Source organism: Mirounga angustirostris, unplaced genomic scaffold (genome assembly GCF_029215605.1).
Source record: "Mirounga angustirostris isolate CCGP_5_RB_7025 unplaced genomic scaffold, mMirAng1.0.hap1 SCAF_1, whole genome shotgun sequence".
NCBI classification, from domain to species: domain Eukaryota; kingdom Metazoa; phylum Chordata; class Mammalia; order Carnivora; family Phocidae; genus Mirounga; species Mirounga angustirostris.
Genome location: NW_026991709.1, coordinates 200,241,538 through 200,265,573, shown reverse-complemented (window position 1 = coordinate 200,265,573; position 24,036 = coordinate 200,241,538). Strand labels below are relative to the sequence as shown.

At 60.6% G+C, this 24,036-nt stretch overlaps 1 protein-coding gene across 10 annotated transcripts in view; it reads right to left on the bottom strand.

Moving 5' to 3' along the window:
- Window positions 1–20,125, bottom strand: part of ALS2CL (ALS2 C-terminal like) — a 33,524-nt gene extending 13,399 nt beyond the window's left edge. For 2 of the 10 annotated variants that reach the window (XM_064596976.1, XM_064596964.1), the window contains exons 1-21: window positions 18,780–18,872; window positions 14,779–14,904; window positions 13,870–14,068; window positions 13,468–13,533; window positions 12,864–13,029; window positions 12,214–12,345; window positions 11,469–11,588; window positions 9,918–9,976; window positions 9,715–9,781; window positions 9,069–9,265; window positions 7,981–8,046; window positions 7,453–7,551; window positions 7,187–7,348; window positions 6,348–6,459; window positions 5,127–5,204; window positions 4,152–4,282; window positions 2,585–2,758; window positions 2,331–2,427; window positions 1,983–2,140; window positions 1,365–1,433; window positions 103–276 (exon numbers count right to left, since the gene is read on the bottom strand). In XM_064596976.1, the coding sequence (XP_064453046.1) occupies window positions 103–276; window positions 1,365–1,433; window positions 1,983–2,140; window positions 2,331–2,427; window positions 2,585–2,758; window positions 4,152–4,282; window positions 5,127–5,204; window positions 6,348–6,459; window positions 7,187–7,348; window positions 7,453–7,551; window positions 7,981–8,046; window positions 9,069–9,265; window positions 9,715–9,781; window positions 9,918–9,976; window positions 11,469–11,588; window positions 12,214–12,345; window positions 12,864–13,029; window positions 13,468–13,533; window positions 13,870–14,068; window positions 14,779–14,881 (2,429 nt within the window). In that variant the 5' untranslated portion in view covers window positions 14,882–14,904; window positions 18,780–18,872. Of the gene's footprint in view, window positions 1–102; window positions 277–1,364; window positions 1,434–1,982; window positions 2,141–2,330; window positions 2,428–2,584; window positions 2,759–4,151; window positions 4,283–5,126; window positions 5,205–6,347; window positions 6,460–7,186; window positions 7,349–7,452; window positions 7,552–7,980; window positions 8,047–9,068; window positions 9,266–9,714; window positions 9,782–9,917; window positions 9,977–11,468; window positions 11,589–12,213; window positions 12,346–12,863; window positions 13,030–13,467; window positions 13,534–13,790; window positions 14,069–14,778; window positions 14,923–17,805; window positions 17,830–18,779; window positions 18,873–20,074 lie in introns of those variants that run through there. The other 8 variants (XM_064596971.1, XM_064596967.1, XM_064596969.1 and 5 more) reach the window with 8 other exon arrangements.
- Window positions 20,126–24,036: the final 3,911 nt, after the last annotated feature.

Genomic DNA, 24,036 nt, shown 5'->3' with positions numbered 1-24,036 from the left:
GCCAATGAACACCATCCCCTTTTCTACCAAAGACCACTGAACTCCGTGTGTACCCTCTGTGCACACGGGCCCTGGCAAACATGGCAAGGAGGGAAGGCTTACTTCTGCACGTCCAGGAACTCGAGCAGCTTGGTGTCAGGGAAGAGGCTCAGGTTGGCAATGCCTTGGCTGTAGAGACTGTCCTCCGTCTCATGAAGCAGCAGGTAGAGAGTGAAGAGTTCTGAGTAGAAGCTGGGCAGCATAAGGGGCAGCACCAGGCCATGCACCTGCAGGTCCCTGAGTGACAGTAGTCAGGACAGGTTGGGGGGCGAGCAGGGTGGGGCCCAGGGGGGAGGGATCCCTGCTTGGGCTGCCCCTCAAAAAGCCCATAGAGCTCCTTGTCCCACAGCAAAAAGCGTCCCTGCCTCCTCCATCCTCTAGAAAACACTTCCGAAGCCTGTTCTCAGTCATTCACTCCCTCAGTTGAAATCCGTGGCCCCCTGATCCTCTTGTTAGACGCTGAGAATCACTATGAACTCTGGGGCAGGACTGGATCCCCATGTGATTGAAAGCAAAACCAGGGCCCCGGATAGACAAGGGACTTGCAGCAAAGCACTCAGCAGCCATGTCAGGCTGGTCCAGTGCTGCCTCCTCATTTCCTGGGCTTCCTAGGACTCCAGGGGGAAAGTTCTACCTAACATCTAACCCTATCTCCCACGTCTCCTGCAATGTGGAGACAGGCCTCCCTGATCGCAATCTCTGGGCCTGAAATCTGAAGGCAAACTGTAAGGTTTGGTCTTGGGGGACAGAGGAGACAGATTTAATGATGCATTTTAACTCCCGCTCTGTGTGGCCTCAGGCTCAGCCCCTGCCAGGCCCTGAGAGAGGCTCACCTTCTGCACACCTGAGAGAGGAGGCTGGGATGGCACCTTTACAACAAAGATGCACCTGGTGGGGCACCTGGGTGGCTCAGTCGGTTAAGCGTCTGCCTTCGGCTCAGGTCATGATCCCAGAGTCCCGGGATCGAGTCCCGCATCGGGGTCCCTGCTCAGTGGGGAATCTGCTTCTCCCTCTGCCCCTCCCCTCCACTTGTGCTCTCTCTCTGGCTCACTCTCTCTCTCTCAAATAAATAAAAAATCTTTTAAAAAAAATAAAATAAAAGATGCACCTGGTGGCAGCGCCCCTGCCCAGGTGACCCAAGGAAGAGGTCATGGGTCATTCTGATCCTCAAATGGTCAACAAACAATGCTTGGTCAATAGCATGAGCCCCCAACACTTCCCCGGAAGTACCGCTATCCCCCAAGGGAGGCTCCTAGGAGCGAAGGTGGTCCTGAGCCTGGCTGCCCCCAGGGTGGGGACCCTGCAGACCCCATGGGAGCGGTCACCTTGTCTCTGTATCTTCGTCCTCCTCTGGAGCTTGGCCCTTGCGCTGTAAGGCCACCTGCAGCAGACCCCTGCAAACCGATAAGACAGATTGTGTAGCTGCCACCTCCCCCAGAACCCGAGTCACCAAAGACCAGGGCGGCGGGCTCCACCCTCCAGAGCCATGGAGCATGAGGAGCCCAGCCTCCCAGACCTCTGTAGTTAGGAAGCTGGGAGCACAGGACCTCAGCCCGAGAGTGCTAGAACTGCAGCATCTGGGGCCCCCATTTGTAATGTTAGATGGGGTCTCGGCTCGGCCGGGACTGGAGATGGGGTCTGAGTCCAGAGTCAGGCTCAGCCTGCGGAGGCTGAGAGGTCCCCTGGGGTCAGGGGTCAGCCCAGGGCCTGGTCGAGGCCTGGACTCTGGCTACAGGCAGTCTTTGCTATAACCTCCTACCTTCTAACCCCTTTGCTCACCAGCGGGACACTGACCGACCCACTCTCTGGTTCTTTCTCAGTCCGGAGGCACCATTCCCGCCCAGGGCGCTAGGCAGAGCACCTGACATCGGGCAAGGACAGAGCCCTACCTGCCTGCCGTCACAGACAGGGCTGCGGCTGTCCCCATGTGCCACCCCGCTCACCTGTAGGCAGCCCAGAGTTCCCGGGCGTGCTGCTTCACCTCCTCCTGGGCCAGTGCCTGCAGGTGCTTGTTGGCCCCGATGCCCGCATACGTGGCCTGGAAGGTCAGCATCAGCATCCGGAGTAGCTTTCCCAAGGGGTGCAGCGAGTTGCTCAGAGCCTGGCAGGTGCAAAGGCAACAGCGAGGAGTTTGGGGCCAGGAGCTGGAGCATAGCACGCCCCAGCGAGGCTCCCAAGGCTGCTCCCATTTCATAGATGGGAGCACTGAGGCCCTCTGAGGAGAAGCGGTCAGCACCGGGGGCAGTGAGAAGGCCCCCCTCCGCGCACACCGCCTACCCTAGGGCCCTCACCTTCCTGAGGCACTCCCGCAGGGCCCTGGGCTCCCGATGCAGTAGGAGCTCATCTAGGATGCCTTCCATTCTGTCCGCACAGGGCTCGGGCTGGGTCCTGGGGGACCAGGCACACGCGTCTCTCACCCACACCTGGGCCCCGGCCCGCCCCCTCCAGGAAGCCTTCCTCCCCAGCTCACTCAGAGCCCCGCGAACCCCCGCCCTGGCCCTCTGGATGCCCCCACGGGTATGCGTGTGCGCGTGTCTGCGCCTACCTCTCGCAGCACAGGTACTCCTGGGACTTGCGCAGCTCCCTCGAGTTCTGCACGTGGAAGCCCAGCAGGGCCTCCTGCTCGTCCCCAGGGCAGCCAGCACTAACGAAGTCCCGGAAGGGGCCATAGACACCCTGCCAGTGGCTCTCCACAGGGAAGGCGCCCACACCTAGCTGCCTGCGATAGAGGCGGGGGCGGGGGGCGCGTAGTGGTGGGAGGTAGGGATGGGGCTGTGGTGAGGACCCCAGTCCAGGCCCTTGGAGAGATGGGGACGTCCCACCTGGCCCCGAGTCAGGGCCCAGGAAGGGTGGGTGGACTGGGGGGCGCTGACCTCCAAGGCTCCAGAAGAAAGCAGAGGCAGAGAGAGGGACAGAGAGAATCTACTCCACAGTGGAGAAGAAAGGGACACACAGAGCCCTGGAAAGGAGACAGAAAGATCTAGAGAGCTGGAGGCCAGGTCCAGACAGCAGGTTCTTGGCCTAAGAGAGAACAGGGCCCAGAATCCAGGATCCTCCCACCACACCTGGCTCCTTTCTGAGCTTGATCCTGTCTTGGCCAGCAGGCCTGGGGGTCTGGCCACGTGTGTGCCTAAGGGAGCCCCGCCCTCCCACGCCAGGTTCACAGATTTTCCTACACCTGCACCCCACCCAGGCTTGGCCACACCTCTGGGGTTTGCTGTCTACTCCCAGCTCCTGCTGTCAGGGAGAAGCATGCAAGGATGAAGGCTCTAGTAATCAACTCTACTCCCTCCCCCCAATTGAAATGCCGCCTGGGACCATTAGAACTACCACCCGCACCTCAACAGACATGGTAAAAGTCACCACTTGAACTATAGTTTTCCAAGGAAGAACGCTGTCCCCATGGGGAAGAAGTCAATCCCCTTCTCAAAGACCCCATGATAGCAACAATGAGTCCACTTTGCAAGTTTCCTTCTTCACCCTGGCTGCCAGGGAACTCAGAGCTAGGTTCATGCTCAGTCATAACCATTATAGGACTTATTTGTCCCTTCCTTTCCTTTAAGTTCAACTCATACTTTTTTTTTTTTTTTTAAGATTTTATTTGACAGAGAGAGACACAGCGAGAGAGGGAACACAAGCAGGGGGAGTGGGAGAGGGAGAAGCAGGCTCCCCGCTGAGCAGGGAGCCCGATGCAGGGCTTGATCCCAGGACCCTGAGATCATGACCTGAGCCGAAGGCAGATGCTTAACAAATGAGCCACCCAGGCGCCCCTCAACTCATGCTTTTATTCTCCCTTTTATTCTTGTTTATTTGTGTTGTTTTTACAAACTGTCGCGTACCCTTCCCAGAAATAAAGCAGGGCCTAAGCAAAGTCTCTGCATAATATTTTTCTCTGGTTTTGTAGTGTGTGAAGTTATGCCACAGCCATTGATCCTAAGAGTCCCTGACTTGAGGGCTGTGTGACCTGAGCTCTCTGAACTCTCCAAAGAGCTAAGAGGAAATACAGAAAAGCTTCCCTGATGAGGCCTGCATCCCTGGGGTGGAAACACACACACACACACACACACACTCACTCCGGAATGCACAGGCCAGGCGGCCAGCCAGGCTCTCACCTCTTACGGGTGCTGCTTGGATCTGGTGGGAAGGCAGCTGTGTCCAGCACACCCTGGGTATGCAGTCCTTTCCCTGCCCCGCTGCTAAAAGAGCCCTCCAGGGTGAAGCCATTGGGGAAGGTGACCTTGCCCTGCAAACCAGGGAAGGGAAGCAGGGACGCCTGTCTGTCTGTCTGTCCAGCTGCCCTTCCCCCCAATCAGGACAGGCCTCGTGCCTGTCCATCCTGGGTCACGGAGGCTAGGGACTGATAGGTCGCCTTCCCACCATCCATTCGAGGGGCTCATAATCCTCCACACCTGCAGGAGCCCCCGGCCAAGAGCTGTGCCAACGGCCCAGGGGCTCAGCTCAGAGGTGGGAGACTGGGAGGGGAAGGGGAAGGGACCCTCAGGTCAGAGCAGGAGAACCACTGCTGTGGGAATTGGTGGTGGTGGGGGGGGTTAAGTCCAGAAGTAGGAAGAGGCCTAGGAAAGGCATGAAGTATGCTGGCCCTGGGAGAGGCAGTTCCCGCTGCATGGCCTGTCCCATTCCGAGCACTCCTGGCCTCCCCCCCTTTAGATGCCACAGTGCCCCCCAGTCATTAGGTGAATGAAACAGCCCCCACATTTCCAAAAGCCCAAGCAGGACCCAACTGCCTTCTGCTGCGTCAGCTGGGCAGGACCATGCTGAAGGACAGTCACTCCAGGGGCCCCTACCCAAGGCACCTAGGGCCCTGTCGGGAGTCACAGCCTGGCCACCAGCACCCTGTGCACCCACGGCAAGTCCACCTGCCCCTCTTGCCTCCCACCAGGATCGAATCCCCACTCCACAGCAGGAGGGATCATGGCGCCCACCCTCTGGACGCCATGGAGATGGGAGAGGCCCTCCCCTACCTTTCCCACCCACTGCCCACACCCTCAGTCCTGGGTCCAAGCGGGGAGATTACAGGCTCCACCCAAGGCCTCGGCGGGAGTGCAGTGGGTCTCGGTGGTCCTCACCTTCCCCACAAGGGTCAGGTCCCTGGTGAAGGTGCCCTCATACAAGGAGTCATCTTCAGAGAGGAGGATCCCGGGGCCCTAGGGAAGGAAGCCTGAGTAGAAGCAGGGGAAGGGCCAGGAGACTGGGGGTGGGGAGGGGACGGCAGGAAGGCAGGAGGTACGCATCAACCCAGGGGCAGAACAGTCCTGAGCCCTGTCACACCTCCCAGCACTGTGCCAAGGTGGGATGCCAGCCCTTGGCCTGCTGAGCACTGAGCACCAGCCCCATGGACCTCATCCCTGGGTTACCCCGAAGGACTCCCTGGGACCTCGCTCCTTCTCCCCAGCAGCCTCTCTCAGGAAGCCTCCTGGGGGCCCTTCCTTCCCCACCTATGGTTCAAGAAGTGCTGAGCTTCTCCTCAGCCATCCCCACTTCCCTGTCACTGATCCTTGGAGACAGAACTGACCATGCTCCCTTGTTGCATTGGTTGCCAGGAAGCTCAGGGCCCAATGGGATATAATTTGTGTCCTACTTGAATTTATTCTGTGTCTGTTCTTATCTTTTCTTCCTCCTTCAGTCCTTTCCAGAACAAAGTGGAGCATAAGCCAATGTACAAGCCGTAATAACAGTAACAGTCCCCAGGCCAGAGTCCTACTATGTGCCGAAGCATCTGGCCGGGTGTGTGTGAAGTAGGAGGCAGGTGCTGGTGCGCCTGGGCTCAGGGGACCTGGGGGTGAGTCTCAGCCCTGCCACTCAATAGAATGTGACACCAGGCAGGTTCTCTGACCCGAGCCTCACGTATGTCATTCATACGCTGGGGACAGTGACATGATCCGCAGGGTTACTGGGAGGATGCCAAGATCGTGCCGGGAGGCTGAGCCCGGAGCCAGGGCTCCAGTCAGGGGTCTATAAATGTCCACTGCAGAGGCTGCAGGCATCATTGTTACCATGCACTTCATTCTTGCTAATTTCCCTGAATGTTTACAGTAAGTAGTGAACTTGAGTTGCTGATGGGGAAACTGAGGCTGGGAGGGCCAAGGCCAGGGTCGGTGGCTGGCAGATCTGCATTCCTGCTGAGGTTCTGGCTCCTTCTAGCACCTAGGAACCCAGCTTCCTGCCCCATCCACCCCTGCCCAGCCTCTGCTCAGCGTCAGGGCCCTGAGAGCAGCGGGGGGGCTCCAGAATTCAGCCCCAGGGCAGGGAGAGGGTAGCTCAGGGCACACACGGATCACCCCACTCACCACCATCTTGTCCGCCTGGAAGGTCCCCTGGTAGCAGACACCAGCCTGGGTGACCATGACCCCTGGGCCATGGCGCTGGTCGGCCTGCCACATGCCAATATAGCGCTCGCCCCTGGAGAGCAGCCAGAGTGGGATCAGAATCACTCCCGGGCACTTCTGTGAGCTTTGCTGGCACGGTTGGGGTGGGTGGAGAGCAGGTAAGGGGCAATGATATCACCTGAACCCACTCAACTCACACACGGGGAGAGAGAAGTGAGGACCTCCAAGAGGAAGAGAGGGTGGAGGAGGGAGGGAGCCTGCCTGGGGAAGCATATCCTGGCAGGCTTCCTGGGGGAGGTGGCAGGAAGGGCAGATGGAGTGCTAAGCCATGGAGGTAGGAGCCTACAACCGATATGACAATGACGGGTATGAGGGGGCATCCAGTGGTCTAGAAGGCTGGAGGGGTGCAGGGGCAGCACAGCAGGGGGTGAAGTCTCCAATGCCAGGCCGAGAGCCCTGGGCTTTATCTCACAGCCCAGAGAGCTGGGAAGGGCTGTGGGCCTTACGTGGGGCTAGATGGGGGGGGGGGGGGGGGGGTCAGAAACTCCTCCCAGACAGCGCAAGGAGGGGCCAGAGGGGTGTGGGGAGGCTCCTCGGTCAGGGGGCTCAGGGCCCCCTCATTCTAAAACCTCAGCCTCAACCAAGGTTGTGGACAGGAAGTGAGGGGCTTCAGGGGGACTCTGGGGGGACAGATGGACTGGACCCGCTGACGACGGGCCCCGTGCCCTGAGGCACCCTGCTCTGAGGGACTCTGAGCCCTGAGCCTGCCCTCACCCTGCAGGCGGCGGCAGAGCGCTCACCTGGCACTGTCCTCCTCGACGCCGTACCCGCTCCGCTGGCCCCTCTCCCAGTGGCCCGTGTACTTGCAGGGCTGCGGGGCCCGCGGGGCGCTCGCGAGGACCCCAAATCCGTGCCGCAGGCCCGCCTGGAAGTAGCCCTTGTACACCTCATCGGTGCCGTACCTGCAGAGGGCCACCGACAGCTGGCCCGGCCCCCCCCGAGGTGAAGCCCGGGGGACGTGGCCACCCCACGCGCCCGCCCTGCCACCAGGCCACCGGGCACTTACTCACAGATGCCGTAGCCACACATTCTGCCTTCCCGCCAGTGGCACTTGTAACAGTCAAACCTGTCCTCGGGGCCCTGAGGCACCAGGCGGATGCCGAAGCTGCCGGTGTGCGTGCGGGGAGGGCAGTCAGCACCTGGGCCGTCGCCTTGACCCAAGACATCCCACGACACCCCTCCATGCCACCCCGGAGTGTCCCTGCCTCCGAGGGGCCCTCTCAGACAATGGGGACAATCTCGCAGGTGCTCAGGCGTCCTTTCTTCCCAAGGGCCACTCTCAGAACGCCAGCCGCCGCCCCCCCCCTGCCCTTCATGCACCCTGGGAGCACCTTGGGGCCCTGACCACTCCCTCCACGGCCCGCCCCCTCCTCTGGGCTTTCCCTTTTGTGCACTAAGGGGAGCTGGACCAAATGACCTCAAGTTCCTGCTTGAGCTTTGGGAATCGAGGATGGGGCCAGGCTGGTGACAGCAGCGGGGGCGAAAGCCACTCGCCTGCCCACCACCCACTCCCACAGCAGCCCCAGCCTTTTACCCATGCTCCAGGCCCTGGCAAAAGTTCCCCACGTGATTCCGGCCATCGGGCCACTTCAGGGTGCCTCTGGAAGACAGTCGAGGTCCACGGTCCACATATCAGGCCCGCCAGACCCACCCTTCCACACACACAGGCCCCCCGGCTGACCTCCACAGCGGACTCTCTCGGAGGCCTACGTTCCCCTTGGACTGGATTCTCTGCCCCTAGCCAGCCCTCTTCTCTGACCCACAGGGGCTCTCAGCTCTTCTTGACTCCTGGCACAATTGCCCCAGCAGCTTCCAGCACACTCCCCACACCCCACGGGGAGAGCTCTGGAAACATCCAGGTTCCCTTTTTCCCTTGACCCACCGAAAGCTCCGAGCTAAACTTCAAGCTTAAGTCAAATGCTAGTCAGTGGTTTCTAGCATCCTCCTCCCCTCTTCTGATGCAGCATCGTTTTTTCTGGGTTTTTTTTTGTTCATTTTTTCCTCAAGCCCTTTCTGAACTAGGCAAGGTCTCAGAAACTAACGTGCTTGTGAGCATTACCTCGGCAAGGCCCTTCTGCTTTCTGGGCCTCGGCTTTCCCAGCTGTATAGCATGGGGGGGGGGGGAGTCACATGTTCTTCCAAAGCCCTCCTGCTTGCGGGGTCACGCAGACCTAGAACCTGCCCTGAGGCCTTGGGCAAGTCATGCCAGTCTCTGGCCTCAGTTTCTGCACCTATAGAATGGGCGAGAACACTCCCCCCAGAGTGTTCTTGTAAAGACTGGTGGAGATAGGAGGTCTGCGAACCATTTCCACTACCAGCTAGTGCTACGTGGACGTGAGAATTATCCTTCCGTCCTCCCAAGAACAGCAACTGCAGACCTGAAGTCTCTCCCACGTGCTCTGGGCTCATCACCATCATCAAGACTCTACACGGCACAGACCTACAATGGGCCCGGTCCTGTCCAACGGGGCTTAAGACAGACTGGGAGACAGTTGTGGGTAGACCGACCAATGCGGGAAGGAACAGCCTTTGGTTGGTGCCCGGAGGTGATTAGGTCCTGTCTGCCCCTCAGACCCCCAGGAAGAGCCCTGCCTTGTTGGGCCCGGAGCCCCAGTCACTCACCTGCCATGGGGCCTGCCCCGACACCACTCGCCCTCATAGGTGGCCTGGCAGAGCCGGCCCTCGGCGCGGAAGGTATATGCCATGCAGCGGCAGGTAGGGGGCTCAGAAGGCTCCAGGTCCGCCTCCAGCACAGGGAAGTCCTTCTTCCCACGCAGGGCCTGGCACACAGCCTGAGTCACTTTCCACTGCCAGACCACCTGGTGGGGACAGGGGAGACAGAGGAGAGGTCACTGCTGTGCCAGTGGTCCCTCTGGGAAGCCTTGTGGGGTAGCTCCAGACAGTACCCCTCCACCACCCCAACCCTGTTCTGGCACTTGGCGGAACCTCCAACTGCCCCGCACTGCTCCCTCGGGCCCTGCATCCAGACCTGAGATCCCCGTGTGCAGTTTCAGGCCTGCCCAGAGGGGCCAGAGAGAACCACCGGGACCCACACAGGCCTCGATCCTGGCTTCATAGGGAAAAATGCCCTGTGCTCTGTGGCATTCTGATGCCTCACCCCAGGCTGACCACTGCGCCTCGCTCTGACCATGAGCCCAGAGGCCTGACCACTCCCATGGAGCCTCCAGGGTGGTATACCTGTGCCCTCCCCTGCCCCTCCTCACTCCTCTCACCCCACCGCCCCGATTCCCAGCTCACCCACACTCACCCGGTCCTGGGGAGCCTTGGAGCAAAAGGAGAGCTCTTCCTCAGGTGTGAGGAGGTGAAACGTGCACCTAGACAGATGGAGGTGACGAGTAGGCCCCAGCTCTGTCCAGGAGGGTGTTCGGGAGGCCCCAGCCCTGGGGTGTGGGCAGTTTCATGAGGGTGGAGGGAGAGAAGGCCCGAGTATCTTTGGAGGGGGCTGCTCACCCGTCCTGCCCAGGATCCACCCACACCAGCTTCAGATCAAAGGTGTGGACACTGTGACCCTGGAAGAAGATGGGGCACCGGCGTCACCTAGGGCCCAGCCCAGACACTCCCCTACTGCTCTGGCCCAGGCACCAACCTGCTGCCAACACCACTGGGTGTCCCCTGGCCGCTCAGTCCAACATGCCCAGCACTGAGCCTGCTCCCCATCTCCAGGGCGGCCCCTCTGTCTCCCTTCCCATCTGAGGGCTGGCCGGGAACCCAGGAGCAGCCTCCCCCGCCGCCCACATCCTGCTCCATCATGGCTGCAGCTAGACACCATCTGCCCCTGCTGGAAACCTGTCTTAGGCTCCTACCGCCTGGGGGATGGAGACCTCGCTGCTGAGCCGGACCCCTGAGGCCACACAGACCACTCCCAGCTCACAGGTCCCCACTCCTGGTGCCTGCCACACCAAGGCGCCATGGCCCTGCCACACTCACACCTTCTCAAGCCTGCCCCCAACCCCCCTCAATCTGACCCTTTGCTCACGCTGCTCCTTCTACCTGAAAGGCCGTCCCTGCTCTGAGAGCTGATGAACACCCCTTCCTCTAAAATATTTCGTGTAGAGACCTCCTGCCCAGCCTAGGCAGGCCGGTCACTGCCTCCAGGAGGAGGAGGGGGCGCCAGGCCCAGGCCCAAAGGGCAGGAGGAGGATGGCAGACACAGGCAGGGACAAGGGTGGGCCTGGCACAGGACATGTAAAGGCCCAGAGGCAGGAAAGGGTGCAGCGCATTTAAGCGACAGCATCTCATCAGTGTACCTGGAGTGCAGAACGTGAAGTCGGGAGTGGAGGACAACTCAAACTGAATCAGAACCCCAAAACCAGGTTTCAGGAGACACAGGTTTGGGCAAGTAGCCTCCCTGCCAGGCCTCAGCCTCCCTGTCTGCAGGGGAGTCCCAGACTGACATTCTGAGGGGACAGAGAGGACAGTGCTGCAGCTATCACAGGGACAGTCTGAGTCTGGGGGGAACTAGGCACAGTCAAGGTTACAGGCCAGGGAACAATCCCAAACCCCCGGCCTGGCTCCCCGCTGACTTTGCTGATGTCCCGAGCCCAGGTACTGCTTCTAAGTGGTGCTCTTCCCTAGAAGCCTCATGTGTGCCCTGCCCATCCAGCCCTCCTCAGCCACCCAGAGCTACCCAGGACCTCCCATCCGGGGCTCCTCTCCTATGTGAGGAAGACAACTAAGAGTCGTCCGGCATCCGCGGAAGGAGAAACTCACTCCCAAGCATCCCATTTTCCAGATGAGGAAACCGAGGTATGTTTAGCAGGGATGCCGGCTGGCCAGGGCTGGGGCTGGGACACACCTGGAGCAGCCTTGCCCAACAGCGCGCCCCTCCTGCAGGGATGAGTCCACTGCTGCCCCCACCCCAGCGCTGCCTGCCTCTCAGGCCCCATCCCCTCCCCACGAGCCCCGAGTTCTCGCTCCCAGCTGTCTCCCTCCCACTGCCTTCTCAGCCAGACCCCAGGCCCCCACTGCGGCCCCAGGACCTCTGGTCAGCCCCACCCCAACCTGCAGCAAGACGAGGGCATCGTCAAAGAGCAGCACGCGCTCCGCCCGCAGCGGGGCGACCGTCACGGGCACGTCCTGGCTGTCCTGCAGGAGTCGGCGTGCAGGGGTGCAGAGCACATCCTGCGGAGCAGAGCAGGGAGGCACAGGCTCAGGCACCCCCATCCTGGTGGCTGTACCCGCTCCTCTGCCGGGAGCACCAGCCCCCCACCCCCCGCATCTGAGCATCTCCTGGAGGCCCCCAGCTCAGCGATGGACACCAGGGTCCAAGGTCTGGAGGGGCAGCTCAACTTGTCTTAAAGCTTTGCTTTGACGCCCACCTCCCCACCGCCCCCTCCCCCCCCCTTCCCCTGCTGAGCCCCCGACAACACTCACTGGGGCTCTGCAGTCCCCGCCTCCCGCTGGCGAGTCTTGTCCCCTCGCCTGTTCACCTGATTCTCTACACTATGCCCCAGTCCTGTCACGCCCTCCCAGGGCACAGGGGGCTTCCCCCCCCAGCGGGGGCAGTGATGTGAGGATGGGATTGTTTGGTGGCATCCCAGGACAGAGGGTCAGTTCTGACTGCTCTTCCCCAGAGCCAGCTCACCACCTGGCCGGGAAGGTGCTCCACGAGCGTCTGAGCAGGGCTGGATAGACGGCCCTCCCAGCCACCTGCTTCGGCCACCGCTCCCACTCCCAGATGGGGAAGCGGACGCACGGAGAGTCCGGCAGGCCCCTTCCCTCCCCGCCCGTCAGGCCTCAAACTCACTCGCAGCCGGCTGCTCAGGGAGTGCCAGAGAGCCTGCGTGGCCAGGGCCTGGTCCAGTGCCTGCCTCAGGAAGGACTGCAGGTTCCCAAAGAGGGTGGCTGCGTGCACCACCAGCTCCCGAGTGCGGTGAAGCTGTGGGGACACAGGGCAGCTCATGAGTGGGGGGCGAGGGGGGAGAGCTTGTCAGAACCTCCCCCCGACCCTGTGATGCTTGTCCCAGCCCTGGCCGGGCCCCAGCTGCTCCGAAGGTCTGGATCGAAGCTGAAGTTTGTCCCTTTCTCCCTGCCAGCCCTTCCTTCAGGCAGAGGCCAGCGGGAGGGTGCTTCCAGAGGGCCGCTGGGCCTGGGCCACCTGTCCTCACACCCAGTAACACGACTCTCCATCTGCTCCTGGGTCTCTGCCGGCCCCACCAGGGCGCAGCCATGTACCTCAGACAGGCCAGGGCAAGGACAGGCCCCGTCAAACCCTCCCCCACCCCCCCCACCCTGCAGAACACGGCCCTGTCCCCAAAGCGCGGCCAGGTCCTTCTCAAACCGGGATCCCTGAGTAAGCAGAGTCCCCGGAGCCGGGGCCCTATTTCCCTCCTCCTTCAGCTTCAAGCAACAGGCCCAGTGAGCAGCCCCCGGCCCCCCAACGTCCCTGCTACTTACCTCTGCAGCCGTGTCCCCGAGGCTCAGCAGGAGGAGCACATACTGCTGCACGTGATGGGCCAGTGGCTCGCGGAGGGCCTGGGCCAGCGCTGTGCCCACCGAGGCCTCGGAGCTCACGCCCGGCAGCAGCTGCCACAGGGCCTTCCGCTGGCCCCGCCAGAACTCCCTGGGTGGAGGGAGGGCCACACACCGCCTTCACTCCCCTCCTCCATTCCCGAACCCACCGCCATCCACCCCGCCCTCCGCGCTCCAGCTAAGCCCCCAGATCCCAGGAGCAGTCCCAGACCCCAAACTGCTCTCCTAGCAGAGAAATACAGCCACCCTATTGGAGAGTCAATGGCAATAACCACCCCCCCTGAACAGGACGGTCCCCCTTCTCCTTCCCAGGGTCAAGCTTGGCCAGTGGATATCTGGATTGTGCTCACGGCCCCCACAGCCTTCCCTCCCTCTCTTCCAGTGCAGAGCAGTGTGGAATTGTTAGACCCAGGAGCGCTCAGGATGAGTCATGGGCTGTGACACTCTGCTCTGGGGCTGGGACTCCCGCGACCTTCCCTCCCGGGCACCCTCGCCTGCGCAGAGGGCCCCTGCAACATCCTGAGCTCACCTCCTCTTCTTTGCTGCCTTCTGAAAGGCCTGCACCACCACGCAGCTAGTGTAGGACTCGATGTACCTGCGGGCAGCAAAGAAGACAGCCTGCAGGCCCCGCCCACAGCTTTACACCCAGACCCCTGCGCTGCCGGGGTCCCCGGATCCCGATCCCGCTCACTGAGTGGCTGCAGCCCCGCCCCAACCAGACAATTCCAACTCAGTCTTTCTTCCCTGGGAGGCCCCAACACTCAGGTCTGGGGTGTCTGAGCCGGTGCCGGGCTGAGGCCCAAGCCCCTGAGGCTGACCCCAGCTGAGCCCCACCGCAGCCTAAACTCAAACCTTGGCCTAAGCCTGACCCAGGTGAGCCCTGGTGCCCGGCGGCGCCCAGGCCCAGCCCCAGCCTTCCTCGCTGTCTTACTCCACGTGGACCTGCAGGATGCGCTCTGCATGTTGCAGCAACAGCAGGGACTCCAGACCCACGGTGTCCTGGTGGCACAGCCTCTCCCGCAGGGAGTGCAGGCTCTCCTCCGTCACCTCCCAGAGCCGCTGGGAGCTCCGATGCAGCCGCTGCAAGAGCCGGAGGCACTCTCTGCCCTGGGGGTCCGAGGGCTCTGGGGCTGGGGCGGGGGGCACAACCGCAAAGTGAGGGGGGCGCGGCACCCCACAGCCCGGGAGCTGCAGCCGGGGTCCTGCCTCCTCGGGGTCCCTGGGACAGGCCAGGAAGCCAACGTGGCCCCTTGAGCTCAGCAGGGACGGGCAGGCTGGAGCGTAGGGCAGCACCCTTGAGGAGTGAGTGGGGCACATATCCACCCCCCCACGAAACAGGGTCAGCACTCATGACCCAGGGGCACCAAGTACACTAGCTGCCCCGAGTCTCTGAGCTTCCTCAGGTCTGGGATATGGGGTCCGTAGGATCCCGTGGTCCCCTGGCACCCACAGATGCTCGCACAGAGCCCCCAAGTGGAAGGCACCTGACCAAGGTCACTTCACAAGTGGGAGACCCAAACTGGGTCATGCCCTGGGTGAGAGCAGGATGCGAATCCAGGCAGAGCAGGCCCGTGCCCTGGAAGAGGTGGGATTCTGACTCTGTGTACAGCTGGGTCTAGGCTAGGGGTTCACGGCCCGACCCCTGGGGCGCCTCGGAGAAGGGAGCAGCCAGCGGCTGGAGCCAGAGCCCCAGGCCCGTTGGAAGATGCCGACACCAAGTGTCCCCACTCCCGTTTGAGGTGCAGAAAGCTGTGCCTCAGGAGGTCTAACAAGGTAGGACTCGGATCCCCAGGATGCTTCCTGTGTCCCCCACCCTTGCCACTGCCAAGCCGAGACTCACTGGTTTCGAGCAGGGGCAGGAGGACAAGGCTGTTGACGCGGGCAAGGGTAGCCGAGAAGACCTCCTCTAGCCGCAGCAGGGCCTCCTCCTCCAGGCTGCACATGGCTAGAGCGCTGCCCTCAGGACCTGTGAACGGGGCACAGGCTGGAGTGAGGGCACCAGTGAGAGCTGGGTCAGGGCCACGTCTTCCGTCCGTGTGCCCGAGACTGCCCACAACAGGTGTCAGCAATCGGCCCGGGTACCCTCAAAGGGGAATTTCTGGACTAGCCGCTGACCCCTGCCCTGCTCTGCCCCTGGGCCCAGCTGCAGGGACCTGACTGAGCGGGAGAGAGGCCTCAGAACTGCTCAGGGAAGCATCCCTTTTTAGCCAAAAAGGCAGGTGTTCTTCGAGCCCAGTTCTGGCCTGCTCATTCCCTTGCTCACACATCCACTATGGCTCCCAAGGGCTCAGAGTAGTATCTGATGGTGCTCTGACCTCACTCCCTCTCCACCGAGTCTCTGGAAACGAGGACCTACTGTCAGAGAAACCCAGCCTTTTTCTCAAGGCCATGGTTCAGGACCCCCTGTCACCCAAAGGGCTATGTAAGCAAGGAGAGGTCTGGGGGAATAGGGAGGTGCTCTCCTGCTGGAGCCATCATGGATAGGCAAGAAATAAAGAGGCAAAGAGGAGGACAAAGCATGCAGGTGGGGACACCATGAGAGCAAAGGATCATGGGCATGAGGGCCCAGGCTCCGAGGGTGGCCCACCAAGAGTGGCCTAAATGGCCATGGGAGGAGCCATGGAGGATCTCAGGGCAAGGGAGTGGTAGGACCCAAAGCCAGACTTGCAGAGACGGGCGTGATGACAGCTGTAGAGGAGACAGTGCTGAGCAGTGGGAGGGTGAGGTCAGTGTGGGTGACAGCTAGATCCTCCGTGCCCCCAACCCCGCCGACCCTACTGTGCCCGGAGGAAAGAGGGAAGGGCTGCAGGGGTGGGCAGGTGGGCTTGAGTCTTTGACCTTCCCACCCTAGAGTGAGGTACCCACCAAGCAGGCAGGGGATCCCCTGGGAATGTGGCTTTCTGATGAGAGCGAGGGGCCTGGGCTCCAACCCCCCGCCCCCCCACCCCAGCCTCCAAGCAGACACAGCCCTCTCCCACCAGAGCTGGGTGCCCTCACCAAGCAAAGTTCATCTGCCCAAATGACCTGACCAGATGTCTCAGGGTTGAGAGTTGGAGGGTTTTTAGCCCTAGACCCTTGCACTGCCTCTCCCTGGCTCTGACACCCTGAGGCTCCACAGTTAGCTGAGTGGGGTGGGGTGGGAGATCCAATCAAAGCTGCTGGAATGGGTAGGCAACACACACAGACCCAAAAGGGGGAAGAGGAAGGGGTCTCATCCCTCCCAACCCAGCCCCAGGGGCACCAGAGGGCATTCCAGGCCCCGGGCAAAATCTACAGCTCCCAGGGAACAGGCTTTGGGGCAGTGGGACGGGTGCCTCAGAACTCTGGCCAAGGGCCTAGGCCCAGGCATTCCTGCCCCACCTTTCCTGCTACCGCTGCTTCAGGAGGGCGAGGCCTTGGGAGGGACAGGCAGGAAGGGGAAGCAGCTAGACACCCAGCCGTGGCCTGCTCTCTCTGCGGGCCCCTGCAGCAGCCCCGGTAAACTGCGCACCCCCCTGCCTGACCTGGGGCAGCAGGGCAGGTCGCTCCGGGTCAACTCAGGCAGACCAGGAGAGCCCAGCCAAGGGGCCAGAGTACAGCAAGTGTGGTCCGCCTGACCCTCCCCCATTATCTCCAGAAACGGACAGAATGGAAAGGCCCTTTGGGGGGTGACTTTTCCATCCTCAGTTGGCAGCCAGTCAGTCGTGGTCTGAACTGAGAGGTGAGGACACGGGCTAAAGGTAGAGGAAGAGGGTGCAGCCGGCACAGGAGGTGTGGACTAGGAACCAGATCACGGCGAGTGCGGACCTGCAGTCAATAGCTCGAGGCTGGGAGGTCCTGAATACCAAGTATCCCCCACACTTGCACTGACCTGGGACCCACCCCATCCACCCCGCACCCAGGACATGGAGCTCTCTGTCCCTCTCCACCTCAGACTACCCCCTCTCCCCCCTGCAGGGCTCCTCCTACCAACCGGCCTGCACCCGTGGTCCACACTTCAGCTGCTCCCACAGGACTCCCTGCTGACCCTCTACCCACTGCTCAGTCCTGGTCATGCTCCAGCTTAGCCAGAGCCCTGCTCCTCTCTAGGCCTCTGTCACCTCCTCTATGAAATGGGGGTCTGATTAGATCAGGGCTTTCAAACTAAGCCCTCCCTAGAAAGGACAAACTGGTAGGGGGAGCTGCTCTGGGTGTGGAGACCTGGTCCTCAGCCTCCCTCCCCACTCAAAGCGGCCTGGACCCCTCAGGATGTGTCTTACAGACCCAGACTGGCAGACATGACTCTAGGACCCTTCCAGATCTGTGGCCCCAAAGGGATGTCTACCCCTAGGAAACTGAGGCACACTGCCCAGAGGAAAGGTCAGAAGTAAGCATGGCTGGTGAGGTTGTGGGCAGGGGGGGGAAGGCTGCAGATGAGGCTGGGGATCTGGCCTGGTGGTGACCATGGGGCCCTGCTCCTTGGCTAGGGAGCTTGGGGCTTCATCCTGGAGGCAACCAAAGGTGTGAGAACAGGGAGCAGACCAGGCATGAGTGTGTCTGGGGGTGAGGGGAGGTGCTAAGCCATAACATGAGAGGGACCCAGCAGGAGTAATACCTGCTCAAACCCGTCATACCCCCAACACACCCGGCTCTGGTCAAGGGCATGGTCTCCTTACCCTCGCCCTCTACCCAGGTTTAGTGGTAGGCTGCACATGAGGTACGTAAGGAGAAACTGAGGCCTAGGAAGGAACCGGAGGGTCAAGACACTATCTGTAGAGCATGTGCAGGGCTCAGACCCAGGCCTCTGGCTCCCTGTCCCACCAGGCTCACCTGAGCGAGGTGGTTAAGAAAGGCTAGGTGACTTGCCTCAGGGCACATAGCAAATTCCCAGCAGGGCCCAGCCTCCTACCTCCTCAGGCAGCCTTGGTGCTCCCTGTGGGGCGGGGTGAGGACAAAACTGGCTAGTCTCAGCGTGCCCAGGTGAGTCAGCTGCCCGTCCCCATGTCGATCTAACCAGCAGCCAGACCTGCTCCTTCCCTGCATTCCTGGCCTCTGGCTGCGCCAGACTGCTCTCAGGCAGGGTCACTGAGGCCTCCCCTCCCCTCTCCAAGGCCCCTCAGGCCCCTCAGGCCCCTCAGGCCCCTGGGCCACACCCTGTCATGGCACCCACTCTGGTATTTCCTGGTCTGGACAGGCAAGGAAGTTTTGCCTGCCACAGAGACTTTTTCCTGGGCTGCCCCAGGGTGGCCTAAAATAACCAGCAAGTGCAGTAGTAGAGCAGAGAGGGGCTGCCCAACTGCCACAGCTGACCCCTCAGTCTCCACTTTGGCCTCTCCCCCAGCACCCCTTCTCTGGCCCTCCATAGCTCTCAGCTTCTTGTCCTAGACATCTCCCCCCCCTCAGCCCCGCCCCCCTGGCCCCACTCCCAGTCTCTCACAGCTTCTCTGCTCCTCCCTGCCCCCGCACACGCAGTCCCCAGAGTTTCCCAAACATGGGATCCTGTTCCAGCCACCAGGCATTTGCCCATGCCGGTCTCACTGCAGGCGCCACCTCCTCCTGGCAGTCTCCCAGGCTGGGTGAAGTCCAGGGGGCGGCCCTCGTACCCCAGGCGGGGGTGCGGAGGCTGTCCCTGCGCTGCCCCTAAACCTGAGCCGGGTGAGCACGGGGCAGGGAGGACGACGACGCCTGAGCCCGCTGGCACGGAGGGCGCCTTGGGACAAACTCGGACGGCCCCCGTGTGAGTGCCGCCTGGGACCGTGGAGTCGTGCAGGGACGGCGACCAGCCGGCCCAAGGGGGCGCTAGGCGAAAGTCCCACCTGGAGTGAGGGGAACGCGGAGCACAGGAGCCCGCCCACAGACGCGCGACCTCCGCCCCGCCCTCACCTGTGCGGTGCCGATGCCGGTGCCGGGAGCCGGGAGTGTCGCCGCAGCTCCCCGCCGCCCGCCCGCACGCTGCCTCGCGCCGGCGCCCGCCACGCCCCGCCACGCCCCGCCACGCCCCCGCCACGCCACGCCCCCGGCGGCCGCCACGCCACGCCACGCCCCCGGCGGCTGCCACGCCCCTCGCCCCGCCCCGCTCTCGGGAGTTGCTTGTAGAAGTTGGGGCGGGCGCCGACGGACCCGGCTGGCGGGAAGTGGGACGCGGCGTCGGTCCGTCCCCCGCCGGAGGTCTACTCTTAAGGCCTTTCCCCGGAGTTCTCCGGGGTCCGAAGGCTCCTGGCACCCAGCGGGAGCGAGAGAAGGGGGACTGACTCTTCCCGCCCCCTGAAACACACACACATACACACACTCCCTCACTCATTCGCCCGCTCGCTCACACACTCACGCAGGCCCGGGCTAGCCTGGTTTCCTGGGGAAAGGCTCCCGGGACAGCAGGCAGTTTCCGGGAAGCAGCCTGGCTTTCTTGGTCCTGGCGGGGCCTTCCGGTGCACTCGCCCCTGACGCTCTGGGGCCTGGGTGCAGCCCCGTGACCTCCTCCACCCTTACCGAATCACAAGAAACTTGAAGCCGAGAGTGGGGGAAACCGAGGCTGCCCCGCGGCCCCTTGGGCCAGATGTGTACGGCCAGCCGCCACTCCTTTCTATGTGACCTTGGGGAAGTCCCCCTGCCCCCACTCCTGGGTCTCCACGGCCCAGTAGAGCGAGAAGCCAGCGCTTGTCTGCTCCAGGACCTGCGACCTTGGAAAGGGTGGTGGAAGCCTAATCCCAGGAGGGGGAGGACAGTGGTTCAGCCTGGAACAAAGGAGCCTGCTGTGTGCCGCCTGGTCCCCCTCCAGTGGACACGCCAGTCCCCCCCGCATCACTTCCCCTGGGACACGGGTTCCAAGGGATGACAGGAGTCATTGCCCCTTTCATGGCTGACAACACTGAGGCCAACAGGCCTGGTACAGGCAGTGGAAGAGCAGAAAGGGTGGCCCACCAACCCCCTACTCAAGTCTGAGGGGTTGGGAGTCATGCCCCATCCTGCCAAGCTGAAGAAAGATCCCCAGTGGAGGGGGCACATGATGGTTCAAGGGGCTCCTTCCCAGAGGAGCAGAGTCTCAGTGGGTCTGTGGGTCCCCTGGCACATGGGGATGATCAGGCAAGGGGTTTCTGGGGCTTGGGAGGAAGGGTCAAGGGCTGGAGAATGGCCATGGCCACATGCAGAGAGAGCAAGACTCTCCAGGAGTGTGTTCTCACCATGTGTGACAAGCAAGGCAGGAAGGACAGAGTCCGGAGCAGGAGGAAGCTGATTTTGTGTTTGGCTTCTCTGGGCCAGCCCTTCCCCTCTTTGGGTCTCCGTGTCCTCATCTGTACCTGTAGCTGAGGGAGGAGCCGGGCTGGAGCAGGAAGGGACAGGCCCCCCTGCTTCCTCCCCACGGCCCAGACTTCCTGTTCAGCCTCATCTAGGGAATTGGAAGCCTGGGGGCTGGTCTTCCCTTCACCACCACCCACCCCCAGGCTGGGTGACCTCACCAGCATTGCCAATCCCAGTATTATTATCTGCGAAATGGGGCAAAACCTGCCAAGCCTCTCTCTCTCTCTCTCTCTCTCTCTCTCTCGGATAGGGCCAAGTCATTTGTAATGCCCCAAGTAGTGCCCAAAAGACAGCCTCCCCCTGCCCTTGGTCCCCTGCAACATAGCCAAGGGGCCCTGCCCAGTCCCACCACAGATCTGTGCACACCCACGCACACCACTCTCACATCCCCTGCACACAAGTAAGATCCCACAGCCACGGGGATGTGTGGTGTGCACACATACCCATCTACTATTGAACACACTCGCAGGACTCCCATGTAGCACATCTCAGGAGGCAGCCCGGTGCATGGACCCATGCAGACCATGTGCCCATCCCCATGGACACAGACTTACATACTGCGCCACAGAACACACACTAAGACTCACACTCAGACCCACAGAGAGGCAAGTGCAGAGTACGCGTGCACTGCTGTGTCCATGAGAGCCCTGGGACACAAGCACATGCTTCTGTACACAGACGTCTCACCAGGCCCAGCCCAGCCCAGCCCCAGAGCTATTCTGGGCCAGGCCTGGGGCCAACAAGGTCAGATATGGCCAGCTCCCAGCAGGCCCCAGCCACTGTGTCACAGGCCTAGGCAGCCCAGTTCCCCACTCCACCCCACCCCACCTCCAGCCCTGGCTAAGTCCAAGATGTCCCGGATCCCAGCCTAGCTCTGCGACTGGGAGGATACGCACTCCCAACCTTCTGCTTCACCAGAGCTGAGCCTTGAGCCCTGGCATTTCTGGCTCCATGAAAGAACTGTCGCAGTTTCCCCTGGCCACTATCAGTTGACTCTGCCCATGGCCTCCAAACCAGAGGCCCAGGAGACTGGACTGGGTCCCTACCGGAAACCCACAGAAGCTAAAAATAGCACACAAAGGACAAACAGGGTTCCGCAGGCCAGCATTCATGCCATCATGCATGGAGGGGGGACACTGTCTTCCAGGGGAGCCTGGCTGGGGAGTCTGAGGAGCCTGAGGGTCTAGAGCATTGCCACCCCAGATTTGATGGGCCCTACTGGTAGGATAGGGTGCAGGGGGATCTGGGGACCTCATAAAAAATAGAAATAGTACTGGACAGGGGGCAGAGCCCTGGGTTAAGAGCCACAGACCGAGTTTGAGGCCTCAGTTCCTGTGTGACCTAACGCAGGGCACAACCCCTCTCTGGCCTCAATTCCTCATAAGTACAAAGAGGAGAGGAAGAAGAGCCTTCAAAGATGGAAAAGTCTTTAGCTTTCAGGGTGTTTCTCTCACCGTGGTGTTTCACATTTTGGAGAATTGGGAAAAACGCAAATGTTTGACAATAGGGCACTGAATGAGGTGCCGTTGGGTTTTACTACCCTGTAATATCACACTGCACAAAATCCACAATAACCACAACAGTCAGAACAACTAGCATTGCCTGAAGGCTTGTGATGTTCAGGTGCCATGATACTGTCGTTATACCCATTTTACAGATGAAGCAATGAAGCTCAGTCAGAGGTTAAGTAGCCCACTGAGGTCTCACAGCTGTCAAGATGATCATGCCCCAGGAGTCTTAGTTTTAAGCTTTAATAACTTTAGAAGTTATAAAGTAGAAAGCTACAAATCTATAAGAAACACAGTTTGAAAATTTCATTACTTAAATTTTCTTTATGCTACTTTAGTTTTGTGAACTTTGGATAATAACTTCAATTTTTTCAGTCTTCTGCTATCTCTACAGGGCAAAAAAAAAAAAGGAAATTTTAAATAAATAAATAAATAAATAAATAAATAAATAAATAAATAAATAAACTTCCAAACTGTGTTTCTTATAAATCTGTGGCTTTATACTTCTGAGGTTATAAAAGCTTAAAACTGTCCTGTTTCAGGACACCCTGTTCTTTTAAGTCAGTTTGACTTCAAAGCCTGTGTGCAAGTATTTGACAGAGCCTTTGGGAGACATGGGGACCTAGGATTCTCATGTTGGGTAAAAGCCCTGGGTGAAAAGGTATAGCATACAGCGAGATCTCAACTATGTTCAAGAGCCTGCAAAGAAATGGAACCCATGCGGAACAATGGCCATCTCAGGGGACAATAGGGACACACATGATTGTATTCCCTTTCAGATTTCTTCATTGAGCTTGCCCTACTTCTTGGATGGAAAGACTGAACTTTACAGGAAACAATGGCGCCCCACCTCTCCTGGGCTGAGCTGTCCTATGCTCAGCACTCCCATAATCCTTAGTTCAATATAATCCTCCCAACAGCCCCTTGATGAGAGTCTTGTCCTTTCCATTCCACAGATGAGGAATTCAAAGCAGAGAGGAGTAATGGCTTGCCCAAGGCCACTGTCAGGCCCACTAACCTCAGCCCACTCCAGCCAAGCCCTCTCTGACCCTGTGTGTCCCAAGGGTGACCTCCCTGGCTGGTCAGTGTGGCTTTCTCAAGCCTGGCCTATGACAGATGGCCTATGACAGTGGGAGCTTCAGCAAGGGACTTGAGCTTTAGTAGAATTCCTATCTGCCTGGCTAGGGCAAGCCTGGAGAGCCTGGGGTGGCCCAGCCCACCCAGCCCCCAAACTTGGCCACCTACTGGTGAGGATCCCTTGGGCCAGCTGTCCTTTGCCAGTGGCTCTCCTGTTTTTCTGCCTGCCTTATGTTCTCCCAGACCTGTCCCCTGTGAGTGTCCACAGCTGGCCTTCTGGTCTCTGCTGTCGCTCGCCTTGGTCCTTGCCCATCTGCTGCATCTCCGGGCTCTGAATCTACAGGGTCCCTAGTTCTGAGGTTGGGCCCAATGCCCAAAGCACCTCAGCCTGCTCCACTGTCTATGGTGATGAAGAATGAAGGGGTTCAACAGCTGGGCTGCTTCTCCAGCACTCAGCAGGCAGGAGATAAATAACAATGGAAGGAGGGAGAGAGGGGAAGGCAGGAAGGCAGGAAGGCAGGAAGGCAGGAAGGAAGGAAGGAAGGAAGGAAGGAAGGAAGGAAGGAAGGAAGGAAGAAAAGGAGGGAGGGAGGAAAGGGGAGAGGAGGAAGGATGGACCAGAGAAGTCTCCCCACCCCAGACCTCCCTCCTCCTCCTCCAGAGCCTTCCTGGTCTCCACAGCTCCTCGATCCTCCCTCCCTCCATCCCTGGGTTGTCAACGCTCATCCTGGGGTGAGGACCAGAGTACATGTGGGCCAGGTTCAGTGTGAGGTCAGGATCATGGCTCAGACTGGAGTGACAATTGGGGCTCAGACTGGGGCAGAGGCTCTGGGTCAGCCAGAGTCAGAAAATGGTCCTCCAGGCTCTCCAGGTGGAGCCTTCCCCGTCCCATGGGGCAGCAGATGTTGGCTTCTTCAGGAACCTTCCATAGTGCCCGCAACTAGAGACTCTGACCATACCATCCCCTGGTCCCATCCCCCGCTCTAGCTCTGGTGTCCAGAGTGACCAGAGCCGTTTCTGGGCAGAAAGCCAGCCCAGAAAGCCCAGGACATCCCTGAGCGCCTGTCCCTATGGCAACCTGCCTGCCAACCCCCTCCCCCCCCAACTACCGCCACCAGCCTGGGTCCAGTAGGGTTTTTCAAATTCAGAACGTCAGACTGGGAAGGGCCTCCTAGATCAGCAGATGCAAGCCCCTCCCCTTGCCCCAGATGGAGAAACTGAGGCCCGAGTGGGGCCGGGGTGGGGGGGGTGGGACCTGT